A 15,771-nucleotide genomic window follows, 5' to 3' on the forward strand; every position below is an offset into this window, starting at 1 on the left:
TGATTACAATAGTACCTGGATGTACCAACCCGAATGAATGTGCAACATGTCAAAAAATACTTCTATTGTGTACATTGTAGGTTGCTAACAATGTATATAAATTATACAGGGTGTTTATATAAAATTTATTTTTTATTGTTCAGGGTGACGCATGAGGTCCCGGAAGTGGAATTGGACGCGGATTGACATGGAAAATAGGTGGCCGGCCATTTTCTCTGTCGTTGCTGGGATAGGTAGTTATGAGAGAGAGAGAGAGAGAGAGAGAGAGAGAGAGAGAGAGAGAGAGAGAAAGATTTATAAAGATAAAGATGTGGACAACGAGAAGGGATAGACAGAGAGAGAGGGAGGGAAAGAGAGAGAGAGAGAGAGAGAGAGAGAGAGAGAGAGAGAGAGCCTGAACTGAAAAGAAAACCATTAACTTTATGTATTTTAACCTGTTGATGTTTACAAAATCTTGTGAGAAAAAGTTTAAATAAACTCTTGGAAACTATAAAGATAGCAAGGAAATGAAGTCCTCGGTGGGTTAAAACAAGATAGGAGAATTTCAAAAGGGCAGAAAAATGTAGAAGTTTTTCGCATTTTTCCTTTATTTGTGTCTCATCTTCTCATCATAGAAAGTGAGGATAGATTGGATAGAATGAAAACTGAATATTTCGACTTCGACCTTCGAGCCTGTTTAAAATCCAGCTATAATTCCTCGTTGAATGCAACAATTCGTGATGGAACTATACCGGTGGTAGAATTGGTAGATTCAACATTTTATCATTAGAATCGGTTCCTTATACATATCGTAATGGGGAAAAGGAGTATTTTTTCCTTATCAATATTTTAATTTTCACTGGACGACCACTGAATTTTAGTTTGTAACACTATCTACAGGTCAACCATAATGTAATTATTATACTTAATTCAGTGCTACCAAAAAAGCTACCAAGTATACCAATCCAAAAGTGATTGTTAAGAAATATAAATAAGGACCTACTTAGGTACTTCTTATCTGTTCAGCTTGTTTCTTCAATAGCTTTCACCCTGCCTTTCCTATCTATTTATTATCTCTTTTGAATCCTCTTGAAAACCGAATAGGATAATGGAGATGATTGAAAGAAAAAAAAATAGAAAAACAAACAAAAACAAAAGTTCAGAAAAAGAAGAAGTAGAAGGAAGGAGGAGGAGAAGAACAAGAAGAAGAAGGATAAGGGGAAGAGGAAGACGAAGATGAAGAGGAAAATATTGAAATAAGAGGAGGGGAAAAGGGAGAAGAAGGGAGAAAATATTGAAATAAGAGGGAAGGGGAAGACCATGGGAAATAAATGAAAACTTTTTCCCCCCGCTCCATTGTTAATCAGTAGAAAATTTATATTTTCCATAAAAAATTGAAGAATAAGAAAAACTTTTTCGCTGTCAATATAATGCGAATATCTGCTAAAATTTCTGCAACCACTTGCGGATGTTGTTTTTATAGCGAAATGAAAAGCATTGTTAATAACAGGATATAAGTACTGACAGATCTATTGGTTATTGGTAGGGTTGACAATAAGGAGAAAGATAAGACAAAGAGGACTTTGCAGAAAGAAGAGAAGAATATGGAAGAAGGGAGTAAAATTAGGTAGGTATCTACTTCCCATAGGTACCTATTTGGTTTTTTTGGGCTGAATTCAGAGATAGAGAGGGAGAGAGAGAGAAATTTGAGAAAAAGGGAAAAAATATCACCAGACTAAACTACCTACAGGCTCGTACTGCTCCAGATAATTCAGAAATGAGGGAAAATAATTTCACCGACTGATAGAAAAGAAAGCAGAGAGGAAAAGAGAGAGAAATGAGGTAGGGAAAAAAGAGGAAGTAAAAAAGCAGAGAGGAGAAGAAGGAAGGGAGGAAGCAGAGAGGAAAAGAGAGAGAAATGAGCCAAGGGAAAAAGAGGTTACAAAGAGGGAGATAGGAAGCACATTGGAGAAGAAGGAAGAGAGGGAGGAGTGTGATGTGTATGGAACGAGAAAATGATGATGAAGCAAAAGCAAAGGTGCAAGACGAATGGGAAGAAGGAGGGGAAGAGAGGGAAGGAATGAAGGTAGAATGAGGAAATCCCAATTTGAAAAATATCAAGCGAACTTGTTGCTTGAGTTAATTCTTCCATTTCTCTCTTGTTTATTTCTCCCTTCCTCTTCCTCTCTCTATCTCTCTCTCTCTCTCTCTCTCTATCTCTCCCTTCTGTTTTTACCTATCTTGAATTCTTCCTGTTCTCTCTATATTTCTTCCTTTCTTTTCTGTTCTAATATCTCATTATCTTTCTCTTTTCTGATGCAGAGCAACAGTAGATTTACAGTCTGGTCTAGGATGATGCTGCAATTCAGGAGGAGAAGAATGATGGAGACGGGTATTGAAGAGCTTATACCTACTGAGCTCACCATTGAAACCAAGGGTTATCAACTCTTGTGTGACATGTACCCCTAAAAAAAAACAAAGGCTAATAGCTACTAAGTAGACAGTTAATTAAAACAGTAAAACACTAACATATTTGAAACAGCGCAGCGATTCCTGCATGAGGCTGTTGATATTTCCCCAAAAAGATAGACGAAAAGGAGAGAGAAGGAGAAAGAGTGAGAGAGATAGAGAGAGTACTGAAAGGAGAGGAAATATCAAAGTGAAACAGGAATAGACAGAAAATGAAATGCAGAAGGAGGAGTGAATATGGAGTATGGGTCGGGTATAAATCTAAATTGATATATCAGCTAATTTACAGCCCACTGAACACAAAATAGGTTAATTTTAATTTATAGCCGAGGAAAGTGTTGGTCTTTTATTTTCATTAACCCATCCGACCTTAAATGAAGAGGCATCACAGTTTAAAAGCACAAATTATACAGGGTGGTCAACCCAATGTAGGTATTCAAAATTCAAATCATTCAAACCAATTGGTCTGTTTGAAATCGAGATTTTAAAAAGTAATATTGTCATCTCCACTGATTTCTGAAAAGCCATAGTCACAAGGAGTGCTGTTGACATCTCCACTATTTGTGTAAAGATATAACATCATTGAGTGATCTTGACTTAATTAAGTATCCACTAATAACTAATTGGTAAAGCCATAGTAGGTATATTAATCATTGAGCACGAAGAAGTGTTATTGACATCTCCACTATTTGTGTAAAGTGCTAATATAAAATTTCTGAAAAGCCATAGTCACAAGAAGTGCTGTTGACATCTCCACTATTTTTGTGTAAAGATCTAACATCATTGAGTGATCTTGACATAATTATATGTATCCACTAATAACTAATTATTGGTAAAGCCATAGTAGGTATATTAATCATTGAGCACGAAGAAGTGTTATTGACATCTCCACTATTTGTGTAAAGTGCTAATATAACTGCGTAATAAAAAGAGTTTTTGTCATCTCCACTAATTTTTGTACAGCAACGCAGGTGGTGTCAACTTGATGATCGTTTCAACCAAGGAGACTAGAGCAGCGTTTTTGTTAACCATTCTATTGACAAAGATTTTTTTTTTTTTTTTTGTGAAAAGAAGAGTTTTGAAGTTCCACAATCTTCGGTTTTTTTGAGACACCCTGTCTAAACGAAAGCTCCATAAAACCATACGTGCAAAGTTTTGCGAAGAAAAACCGCACAGTGAAGATCCCCGTATAGGTTTTAATGGCGTATGATTTTCCCTCCGTATTAAGTAGGAAAGCTCGCACCTAAAAGTTAATTAAGCCGATACAGGCCTGTTCCCCTTGTTTATGATACGCAGAGGAAAACTTTGGTTGTGGAAATGGAATGCCACGACCGACGAAACCATCAGACTTTTGTGTCGTATCGTAGGGACTTTTGTGTCCATTCTAGCGGTCTAAATGGGAAATAGTAAAATATTGCAATGTTACCTACCTAAGGGTAGATGGTAACTTTTATAGAATCGTCAGACCTAGGTACTTGTTTCCAATGCATTGGTAAATAACTCTCAGGGGAGAAAAATGGTAGAAACCTATAAACAAATACTTAGATCTGGCGATCCTTCAAGAGTGACAGAGTAGCTTATGTATTCCTAAATCAAGTGCAAGAGTGTAGGAAGAGATAAACAAACTGTAATAGACTTTAGGGGAATTAGGGTAAATGTACCATTTATTCGCCCACCTAAAAAACGTACCATTTATTGGCCCACCTGCCCACATTTATTTTTCTAATTTTTGTTTTTATGACTACAGTTTTTGTATAACACTGGTTCGATAGCAGTCTTTGAGCCCTTTCTTTTGATGAAATTGGATCTTGAAAAAGTGCGTCCAGTTCAGATTTAAATATAACTGAGTAATAAAAAGAGTTTTTGTCATCTCCACTAATTTTTGTACAGCAACGCAGGTGGTGTCAAATTGATGATCGTTTCAACCAAGGAGACTAGAGCAGCGTTTTTGTTTAACCATTCTATTGACAAAGATTTTTTTTTTTTTTTAAAAAAAAGAAGTATCTTGAAGTTCCACAATCTTCCGTTTTTCTTGAGACACCCTGTCTAAACGAAAGCTCCATAAAACCATACGTGCAAAGTTTTGCGAAGAAAAACCGCACAGTGAAGATCCCCGTATAGATTTTAATGGCGTATGATTTTCCCTCCATATTAAGTAGGAAAGCTCGCACCTAAAAGTTAATTAAGCCGATACAGGCCTGTTCCCCTTGTTTATGATACGCAGAGGAAAACTTTGGTTGTGGAAACAGAATACCACGACCCACGAAACTAACATTGGTGTTCTTTATTTTAACAAACTCCCTGTCGCGATCAGAAACTTACCTCCAAGAGCATTTAAATCCTACCTCGAGAAATACCTGTATAAAAAGGCATTCTATTCGAGGGATGAATTCCTGACGTGTTCCGATTCCGATTTAGTGGCCTAGAATGTGCCTGATGTCCTCACAAACCCCCGTTACCCATCAGATGACTGTTATCTGGTTACTAGAAATAAGTAAAAACTCTTTTTAATTTTTATTTTAGATTTTCTATTTTTATTTTGTGCTTGTAACATGTAAACAATTTGTTTTGAGTTGAAATACATGAAACTTTGAAACTAATAGACTTTTGTGTCGTATCGTAGGGACTTTTGTGTCCATTCTAGCGGTCTAAATCGGAAATAGTAAAATATTGCAATGTTACCTACCTAAGTCTAAATGGTAACTTTTTTAGAATCGTCAGACCTACTTGTTTCCAATGCATTGGTAAATAACTCTCAGGGGAGAAAAATGGTAGAAACCTATACACAAGTACTTAGATCTGGCGATCCTTCAAGAGTGACAGAGTAGCTTATGTATTCCTAAATCAAGTGCAAGAGTGTAGGAAGATATAAACAAACTGTAATATTAGACTTTAGGGGAATTATTCATCCTTGATAAGGAGAACCAAAAAGGCAGATATATTTCTGCAAAATATATCTGCCTTTTTGGTTCTCCTTATCAAGTTGACCCACAGAACTTATAATGACTGCTGAAACCCTCCAAGAAATTATTCATCCTTTTCAGCGATTATTTATAGAGATCCAGCGGAAAGTTTAAGGCTCCTAATTATACTCCAATGCAAGAATAGGAAACGAGACTCGAGAGAAGAGTCCTTATCCTTGAAGTTTAAAATGGTACACTTACCCTATTTATAGAGAACCAGCGGAAAGTTTAAGGCTCCTAATTATACTCCAATGCAAGAATAGGAAACGAGACTCGAGAGAAGAGTCCTTATCCTTGAAGTTTAAATTGCGTTCTTTTCATAGAATGGAGCAGTTGCAGTTGGGTAAAAATTATGAATAAAAGGTCGATTCCTACGTAAAAAGTTGTGAAAAATCCAAATCTGAAGTACGTCTAGATCTCCTCCCTACCCCTCCGGATTTTGTTAAATTGAATTTTTTGCCTTCATTCATACAACAAAAGTCATTTATCTCCTACGTCTAGATCTCCTCCCTACCCCTCCGGATTTTGTTAAATTGAATTTTTTGCCTTCATTCATACAACAAAAGTCATTTATCAAGATTTTCTTCTTTCAACTTTTAATTTTTCGAAAATTCTTACCTTAAACTGCACGAGAAAGAAGCGAAAAGAAAAGGTCTTAATTTTTTTTCTTTTCTTTACGAGTATAATAATTAATAGTTGCCTTTTCGGGAAAGTTTAATATTTTTTCCCTAATTTGAAAGTAATGATTAGGGTCGGAATGCTTTTGAGAAGGTTATGCTTTCGCTTGTGAATAGGGTTTTCGGAGTAATGATAATAATTTTGAATAGAAACAGAAGAGCGTGGACTTAATCTAAGGCCTGCTTTTTTTTTCGGCAGTCATTTAGGTGGGCGAATAAATGGTACACTTACCCTATTCATCCTTTTCAGCAATTAGGGTAAGTGTACCATTTATTCGCCCACCTAAAAAACGTACCATTTATTGGCCCACCTGCCCACATTTATTTTTGCTTTTTTTCGGCAGTCGGGTTTTGAATAATTTATGTAGATTCAAAAGGTAGGTAGGTAGTACACTGGATTTTGAAAGAGAAAGCAATAATGCTGCTGACTTGCTTTTTTTCTGCTTGAAATGAAAATGGTAATCCACTGAGTGAGGTAAGAGTTCTGGTTTAAGAAATCCTTCTCCTTTTCTACCATTTGAACACAATCATAATCTTTAAAAAGATCTAAAACCATTACTAATGAACTGATGACATTTGCAAATAAATGCAAGTAGAAATTTCTTCCATTATTCAATTCGGCAGTCGGGTTTTGAATAATTTATGTAGATTCAAAAGGTAGGTAAGGTGGTACACTGGATTTTTAAAGAGAAAGCAATAATGGTGCTGACTTGCTTTTTTACTTTCTATTTTCTGCTTGAAATGAAAATGGTAATCCACTGAGTGAGGTAAGAGTTCTTAAACCATCATGAAATCCTTCTCCTTTTCTACCATTTGAACACATAATCTTTAAAAAGATCTAAAACCATTACTAATGAACTGATGACATTTGCAAATAAATGCAAGTAGAAATTTCTTCCATTATTCAAAAAAATATCATCCAACTTCAGTAACTACATAAATTATTAATGTTTGATTTAATTTCCTTTGGTATGCACGGAATGCAAATGATACCTTTTCATCTTTTATCATTGTGCTTTGTCAGTCAAGGAATAGGCATGGTTTTTAATTAAATTATTCCAATTTTGATATAGGTACCCTTTATATGCGATTATTTGCATGGGAAATGATAAAAACTACAGTAGTGGTATGACAGTAAAAAGCCTTTGTAGAAATGCATATTAAGTATTTGTATTAATTTTGTAAAAATAGATAAGCACTAGTAAACATCATCATTTTATTTATAACATTTACCTATATCATTTCCATACGAATTTTATTGTTAGTGGATGTGTCAAAACTACCACGTGAAAGCTCTCAATATTGTCATATTCCTTGCATTAGAAATTTTTCCACTAATTATTCTTCATAGAAATTACCATACATAAGTAGGTAGGTACTCTCGAAATAGTTTTAGGGTATAAATTTGTAATGTAGAACCGTCATTCAAGAATTTCTCGACAGATGCCGATTTCATTCCCGAATTTTTGGATCACTTTTCTTGGACTCATTGACTTTAAAAATTGTCCTATTTTTCCCAATTTCCGAAGGTGTTTTTAAGTTAAAATCTCATGTTTACAAACGTGATTACCTAATTCTTCATTGTTTACTTGTTGCCTTCTGATTCGGCTTTCTAGTGTTTTTTTAGTAATCTGATGTTATAGCCTTTAATAACTTATTTGTAAATTATTTTAATAATGACCAATGAGAACTCACCATTATAAAGCAAAGTCAAATGTCCGCTATCGGACGGGGGGTGTAAGGGAGGGGGGCTAGGGGCCGTTGTCCCCGCTGTGGGGCTCGAGGGCCCCCACACGTGGCTGTTGCCCCCGCCAGTCACCGTCACCACGTCGATTTCTTCTTCTTCCTCTTCATCTTGAAGTTCGGACTTAGGATTGACCGCATCTCCTTCGGTGGAATTCCAGGGGTAAGCTTTCCACTTTTTTGCCATAAGACATCGGGGCATTTTTTACGAACAAATATTTCGTCATCCGGGGTGTGGGAAATTGTGTCGATCAGTTGCCGGGATGGAAAAGTCGACGATTTTATATTTTTTTTAAGGACGAAAAAAATTCCCGAAGATTTAAGAAGAAAATTGAGAGATGTTAGAGTTTTAAAGTTCCGAGATTTTTTTAGGTGAGAAATTGTGTCGATCAGTTGACGGGGGTGGAAAAGTCGACGATTTTATATTTTTTTAAGGACGAAAAAAATTCCCGAAGATTTAAGAAGAAAATTGAGAGATGTTAGAGTTTTAAAGTTCCGAGATTTTTTAGTGAAGACGGAAGACGAAATTTTTTATTAGTTTTTTATTTTGAGGAAGAAGAACGACACAAGATTGAAGTGGTTAAATTGAGTAGATAATTATTTAAATTAGTTTTGAGTTTGAATTAAATTAGAGAAAAAACATAAACAAGTTTAGAAAAAAGAAAAGAAAGAAAAAAAGATAGAAGAAAAAAGGAGAAAAAAGAAAAGACACTCGGCGTTATCCGAAGCGCTCGTTCCTCTGGCTCGTGCGGTTTTGAAGCCTCTTCATAGCTGGAGGGTGCTTATATAGTGGTTTACAAACACCCCTTCGAAACCCCCCTTTAGCACATTTTTTCTTTCACCCCTTCTAACTTTCGAAATGCGAAAATCTCCATGCCGTAACGTGTTGCACCAGAGCGCTGGTAGTTATCAACAAATGCTTTATTTATTTTTATTTTAGAAAAATATAATAAAGGAAATGGGGTAGGTATATACGCTGTAATAGTGTGTGTAAGGTATACCTGGAGCGTGTAGCTTACAGCTGTATACAGGTAAATAGGTAGATTCTATATTGTACGAGAGTGTTGTACTAATTATTATTTTTGCACTATGATATCTATCTTGATAGCAATTAATTCTTAACCTCATATTTCATGCTGTCAGCCTTTGCTGCAACCGCATCGTATTCAACTTTGGAGATCGAAAAACAGTGTGTTATTTGATTTTTATCTCCCTGGTATTTTGTCGATCAAAGGGCGCTTGTACAAAAGACCATGGGAAATTTAAACTCAAGCGATAAAGTCGAAAGAACAGAGCAGGTTTTAAAAAGGCTGATAACTTGGAATTCTTTTCTTCTTGTGCTAATAGGCTGTAAAAGTCACTCTTTGCCAAACCTACAGTCGTAGTCGCTTAGAAGTAGTCAAAAAGGGACAATGCGGATGTTATCAGGCTTCACTGTTTCCCAAGATCTTCCTAAGTGTGTGAAGTCATCACCGTGTCCCAAAGATGTCCGGACCTTTAAGCTCCAAAAGTCCTATAGGTTTGGTCTTAAAAGTCATAATACATTCTCACCAATGTACGAGTAGCTGCCAAGGTCGAGAAATTCATGCTACAAAGTAGAAAGCTTGCCCGGCAATAGCTTCCATATTTTAATATCATTCCAAGCTTACAATAATACGATGGGAGGCATTGTTACACCGACAGTGTCAGGAGAAGAACTTCTTAGGAATTGGGCAAAAATTCTCATTTGTCCACTCAAACAAGATCACCCGGGGGATTCAAAGCTTTCCAAGAATTCGAGGCAACAGTACCTAGTAAATGGAGGAGTTATATCTTGATGTTGAGATGAGGGAGGAAGAAAAGAGGTATAAGGAAAGAGAAAAAAAAAGGATATTGTGGGAAAGGAAAGTAGGAAGGGACGGATGTATGAGGGAAGAAAGGAGCTGAGGGAGGGAGAAAGGAGGTAAAGAAAGAGAGAAAAAGGGATATTAATTGTGGGACAGGAAAGTAGGAAGGGACGGGGGTACGAGGGGGTAGCATACTAATATAGCATGCTATGTGGTTACGCACGATGTCGTGTCGTGTCTCAATAAACAATGAACAAACATACATGAGCTCCAAACTATATCATTAGAGTGATTTCCTGTTAATTGCAAATAATATTGTAGACAAACAGCGTATCAATCCAGTGGAGGCGGTTCAGCTTAAAAAGAGAGTGAATAAAATTGACCTTTAATGTTTAAGGCGTCATACAGAAATAGCGGATTTTCAAGCTCTTTTTTTGGGGATTCCTTTCATCAAGAACTTTCAAAAATAGGTAGAAGTATACATGGGTACATACTATGATTCCTTTTAAACCAAACTAAGAGCAAATGACTATGTAGTTAAAGAGCTTAAAAAAGCTAAAGTCCAAGTGAGCTACATTGCTGGAGAAATGATCTTCTGCACAACTATCCCATAGCGTGGGATTTGAACCAGCAGCCCCTCGGTTACAGCTCCAATACCCCACACCAACTGAACCACTGAGACTGTGAGAAAGACATAGAAGCACGAGAACAAATCAAAAAGGGAGCAAAAAAGTGTGCAACAAACAACCTCAACGTCTACTTATCACTGGAACTATACATGATATAAATAATTAAATCACTAACTTTAGAACACTCACTTTATACGAAAACTACCCACACTAATGCACTGCTTACAGGGACAACCACAGGGGGGGGCGGGTTAGTCCATTTAAAACTTGGAGCATATCCTGCACGATTCCCCTGCATTTTATTTAGCTGGCTTCCCTCTCCCGTCACTCTATCCAATGGAGTAGCCATTTCCTTTTCAACAGATTTCCAATTCTCACATTTATGTATCAGATATAAACTTTATAGGTGAAGTACCTCGTGATAGTGTGAGAGAAAAGCAATTCGAAATTTTACACGAAATGAAAATGTTCACATTAATTTGAACCCCTACATTTTCCTCTTCAAAAATCTAAAATTGATATTGGTACGAGTATTATTCTTTGTTTGGTCTCCCAGATTTCTTCTAGATTAATTCTAATATTCTTAGAACAAGAAAGAAAATAAGGGATCTTGTATGACTGAAAACATCCAGAAATCCAGACCAATCTAAGACAGAATTCTTCTTCTTTCCGGGTCCATAGGACAGGCATGTTTCAAATATTACATAATCTCACCATGTTGGAAGGAATCCAGCACTCCGTACACAAAAGCCCACTCTGAGGCTTAGCTGTACTGGTAACAGTCCTAAAAGATGGGTTAAGCTTACGAATCTATGTTTGTAAGGATTGGGATTTTTAAACCCCTTGGACGCTCAGAAACAATGTCTGTGCCCCTTACATCACTTTCATGTCCTAACACAGAATTGTCTGAATTGCTCGTTACAAAGCAAACAAGACTCATCCTTGTGGACCATAAACCTACAAAGTTAGCAATTTAACATCTTCATATCATTTCCAGCCAGGAAACCATCTTAATAGAAATAGACAATAAAGGATGAACACTGCAGTATACCTCCTTAGTATTAGGTTGTCCTGGCCGAACACAGGGCTAAATGACCTCAATGTATTCATGTACAACGAAATAATTACATTTAGATGACAACAAGTTATTAGGCAACATTTTACAACCTTACCAGGCAAATCTGTTTCCGTGTTGCTGGAACAACCGCGGAAGGACCTAGGCTTTTATTCCCGTTTCAAAATTTCTTCTAAACTCCTTGCGATGAGACTAAACCGTGCATTGTCATATTTTCCTCCACATCGCTTGGCATTGTCCCCATGTACATCCAGTCTCCTCTAAGTGTAAACACAACCTCCACATGTAACGGAGAAGAAGTTTAATAGCATGTATGTGTTGCACGGACATTTTAATGGCTTATTTTAAAGCTTTCCCTTTGGCAAAGTTGATAAATAGCTTTTTCCACCTCTTATGCTGTATGTAAGTCTTGTATAAGTCTGTACTCGCTTTCATATAATGTTACTGATTACTATGTAGCCCGCCCCATATTATAGGGTAGCACGGGAGATGCTCGCTTTTATATTCGTAAAGTTGCATGATAAAGTGTATGTTTAAGAGTTTTGTTACCAACTTGTGTAGCATGCATAATCCTTGGCTTCCTCAGAGCCATTTCACCTTTTTCTATTATGGATAGAGGAACAAGTAGGGGATTGGTTTAATAGTCACCTTATAACATGCATATTAACTGTTTTTATGTCATACATCTATGTATTCCTTACTTGCAACGTGTGTATTACAAACCCCCTCTTATTTTTACCCGTTGGGTTAGAAGATTCTCAAGCAAACCGGTAATATTGCAAGCTGCAAATGTCTCCAAATCTACATAATTGTTTGTTTTCTTGTTCAACTCAATGAGTTGTATCAGTTGTATGTGTTTTAGTGTCCAAAGTAGTTTTCGTTTCACAACTTTCTACCTTCTCTGTGATTCACCATGAACTTTTGAGTAATCGGAGCTTTTGTGGAGTCTTGTATGTCACTTCGAGAACACTGCCAACTATCCCCAGACTCATTTGGTATTACAAACCCCCCTCTTATTTTTACCCGTTGGGTTAGTAGATTCTCAAGCAAACTAGTAATATTCCAAGCTGCAAATGTCTCCAAATCTAAATAATTGTTTGTTTTCTTGTTCAACTCAATGGGTTGTATCAGTTGTATGTGTTTTAGTGTCCAAAGTAGTTTTCGTTTCACAACTTTCTACCTTCTCTGTACGGTTCACCATGAACTTTCGAGTAATCGGAGCTTTTGTGGAGTCTTGTATGTCACTTCGAGAACACTGCCAACTATCCCCAGACTCATTTGGGGTTTTCGGGAGAGAGATGAGAATGTCTTGAGCTCCCCAGATAATTTCAAGTGCCACTTGTACGGAAATATAATTACCCCTGACAGTCATTAGTGGCAGGGTAGGAGGCGTGCATATGAATGAGGTATATGACATATCGGGGAGGTAAGGGGTGGTAATTCCCTCCTCCAGCGCTGTATTTACTGGTAATCTCACTTCATGGAATCCCTCAAGGGACTTTGTCCCATCGTTGCGGCCTCTCAATATTGTCATATTCCTTGCACTAGAAATTTTTCCACTAATTACCTACCTATTCTTCATAAAAATTACCATACATAAGTAGGTGCTCTCGAAATAGTTTTAGGTTTTAGGGTATACCTAAATTTGTCAAGAATTTCTCGACAGATGCCGATTTCATTCCCGAATTTTTGATCACTTTTCTTGGACTCATTGTCTTTAAAAATTGTCATATTTTTCCCAATTTCCGAAGGTGTTTTTAAGGTAAAATCTCATGTTTAAAAACGTGATTACCTAATTCTTCATTGTTTACTTGTTGCCTTCTGATTCGGCTTTCTAGTGTTTTTTTTAGTAATCTGATGTTATAGCCTATAATAACTTCTTTGTAAATTATTTTAATAATGACCAATGAGAACTCACCATTATAAAGCAAAGTCAAATGTCCGCTATCGGACGGGGGGTGTAAGGGAGGGGGGCTAGGGGCCGTTGTCCCCGCTGTGGGGCTCGAGGGCCCCCCCACGTGGCTGTTGCCCCCGCCAGTCACCGTCACCACGTCGATTTCTTCTTCTTCCTCTTCATCTTGAAGTTCGGACTTAGGATTGACCGCATCTCCTTCGGTGGAATTCCAGGGGTAAGCTTTCCACTTTTTTGCCATAAGACATCGGGGCATTTTTTACGAACAAATATTTCGTCATCCGGGGTGTGAGAAATTGTGTCGATCAGTTGACGGGGGTGGAAAAGTCGACGATTTTATATTTTTTTAAGGACGAAAAAAATTCCCGAAGATTTAAGAAGAAAATTGAGAGATGTTAGAGTTTTAAAGTTCCGAGATTTTTTTAGGTGAAGACGGAAGACGAAATTTTTTTATTAGTTTTTTTTTTATTTTGAGGAAGAAGAACGACACAAGATTGAAGTGATTAAATTGAGTAGATAATTATTTAAATTAGTTTTGAGTTGAATTAAATTAGAGAAAAAAACATAAACAAGTTTAGAAAAGAGAAAAGAAAGAAAAAAAGATAGAAGAAAAAAAGAGAAAAAAGAAAAGACACTCGGCGTTATCCGAAGCGCTCGTTCCTCTGGCTCGTGCGGTTTTGAAGCCTCTTCATAGCTGGAGGGTGCTTATATAGTGGTTTACAAACACCCCTTCGAAACCCCCCTTTAGCACATTTTTTCTTTCACCCCTTCTAACTTTCGAAATGCGAAAATCTCCATGCCGTAACGTGTTGCACCAGAGCGCTGGTAGTTATCAACAAATGCTTTATTTATTTTTATTTTAGAAAAAATATAATAAAGGAAATGGGGTAGGTATATACGCTGTAATAGTGTGTGTAAGGTATACCTGGAGCGTGTAGCTTACAGCTGTTCAGGTAAATAGATTCTATATTGTACGAGACTGTTGTACTAATTATTATTTATGCACTATGATATCTATCTTGATAGCAATTAATTCTTAACCTCATATTTCATGCTGTCAGCCTTTGCTGCAACCGCATCGTATTCAACTTTGGAGATCGAAAAACACAGTGTTGTGAGTTATTTGATTTTTATCTCTCTGATATTTTGTCGATCAAAGGGCGCTTGTACAAAGGACCATGGGAAATTTAAACTCAAGCGTTAAAGTCGAAAGTACAGAGCAGGTTAAAAAAGGTGATAACTTGGAATTCTTTTCTTCTTGTGCTAATAGGCTGTAAAAGTCACTCTTTGCCAAACCTACAGTCGTAGGTCGTAGTCGCTTAGAAGTAGTCAAAAAAGGACAATGCGGATGTTATCAGGCTTCACTGTTTCCCAAGATCTTTCTTTTGAGATAAAGTGTGTGAAGTCATCAGCGTGTCCCAAAGATGTCCGGACCTTTAAGCTCCAAAAGTCCTATAAGTTTGGTCCCAAAAGTCAAAATACATTTTCACCAATGTACGAGTAGCTGCCAAGGTCGAGAAATTCATGCTAGAAAGTAGAAAGCTTGCCCGGCAATAGCTTCCATATTTTAATATCATTCCAAGCTTACAATAATACGATGGGAGGCATTGTTACACCGAAACAAATAATGAGACGACCTCACATAAAGTTCTCCCGTCCGAACAAAATTCAATAACATGCAAATGACTTTTCCGTTATGCCCGAAATGGAAATTAGCCGAAAATTACAAAACTGAAATAATATTCTCGTGCAATCGTTCAACGCCGGGTAGCCCTTCTAGTTAACCCTTGTGGAATAGCTGTTAAAGGTCAGGACCACAATGTTAGTTTAAACTTGGTTTAAGTAATCTGATTGCTCACTCACTTTGTGACCCCGAATGAAGCGTATTTTTATGTCCTACTACGTATAAGTAAAGACGTCCCTAAAGGAACCTTATTGATGCGAATCTGCGTTCCTGGTAATCGTTCAACGCCGGGTAACCCTTCTAGTTAACCCTGATGGAATAGCTGTTAAAGGTCAGGACCAGAATGTTAGTTTAAACTTGGTTCTGATTGCTCACTCACTTTGTGGCCCCGAATGAAGCGTATTTTTATGTCCTACTACGTATAAGTAAAGACGTCCCTAAAGGAACCTTATTGATGCGAATCTGCGTTCCTGGATGGCTCTCTTTTTGTCATTCCCAATACAAGATTTGTAAGGGACTTGGGCAAGAAAAGCCATCCTAAGTGACGAAATGTTTGTAGAAAAAGTAGATTGTTGATAGTATGATAGCTATTCCGACAAAATGGGAGCACAAGATCACGAACATGACGAGACCAACAGCGACACTTCAAGGTGCATCTTTCTGACAAAAAAAGCTAAAAGCGCCAAGATCTACTTCTTCAAAAATTTTGAGAAAAACAAAGCAAAATATAATCGTATGGATGTGACATTTATCTGCCACACAAAAAGTATTTACCTCCCTAATAACGATTAGTAAAAAGTCCTCGGCTGTCACA

The 15,771-nt window shown here is 37.0% G+C and overlaps 1 protein-coding gene across 1 annotated transcript in view; it reads right to left on the reverse strand.

Moving 5' to 3' along the window:
* The window catches only part of LOC103518383 (zinc finger protein SNAI3-like), a 59,781-nt gene extending 51,722 nt beyond the window's left edge, over nucleotides 1-8,059 (reverse strand). The window contains exon 1 of the mRNA XM_026830019.1: nucleotides 7,784-8,059. Coding sequence (XP_026685820.1) covers nucleotides 7,784-8,033 — 250 coding nt within the window. The 5' untranslated portion in view covers nucleotides 8,034-8,059. The remainder of the gene's footprint in view (nucleotides 1-7,783) is intronic.
* Between the last annotated feature and the right edge of the window lie 7,712 nt (nucleotides 8,060-15,771).

The sequence above is a fragment of the Diaphorina citri genome, unplaced genomic scaffold, assembly GCF_000475195.1.
Source record: "Diaphorina citri unplaced genomic scaffold, Diaci psyllid genome assembly version 1.1 scaffold60, whole genome shotgun sequence".
In the NCBI taxonomy this organism is placed as follows: Eukaryota; Metazoa; Arthropoda; class Insecta; order Hemiptera; family Psyllidae; genus Diaphorina; species Diaphorina citri.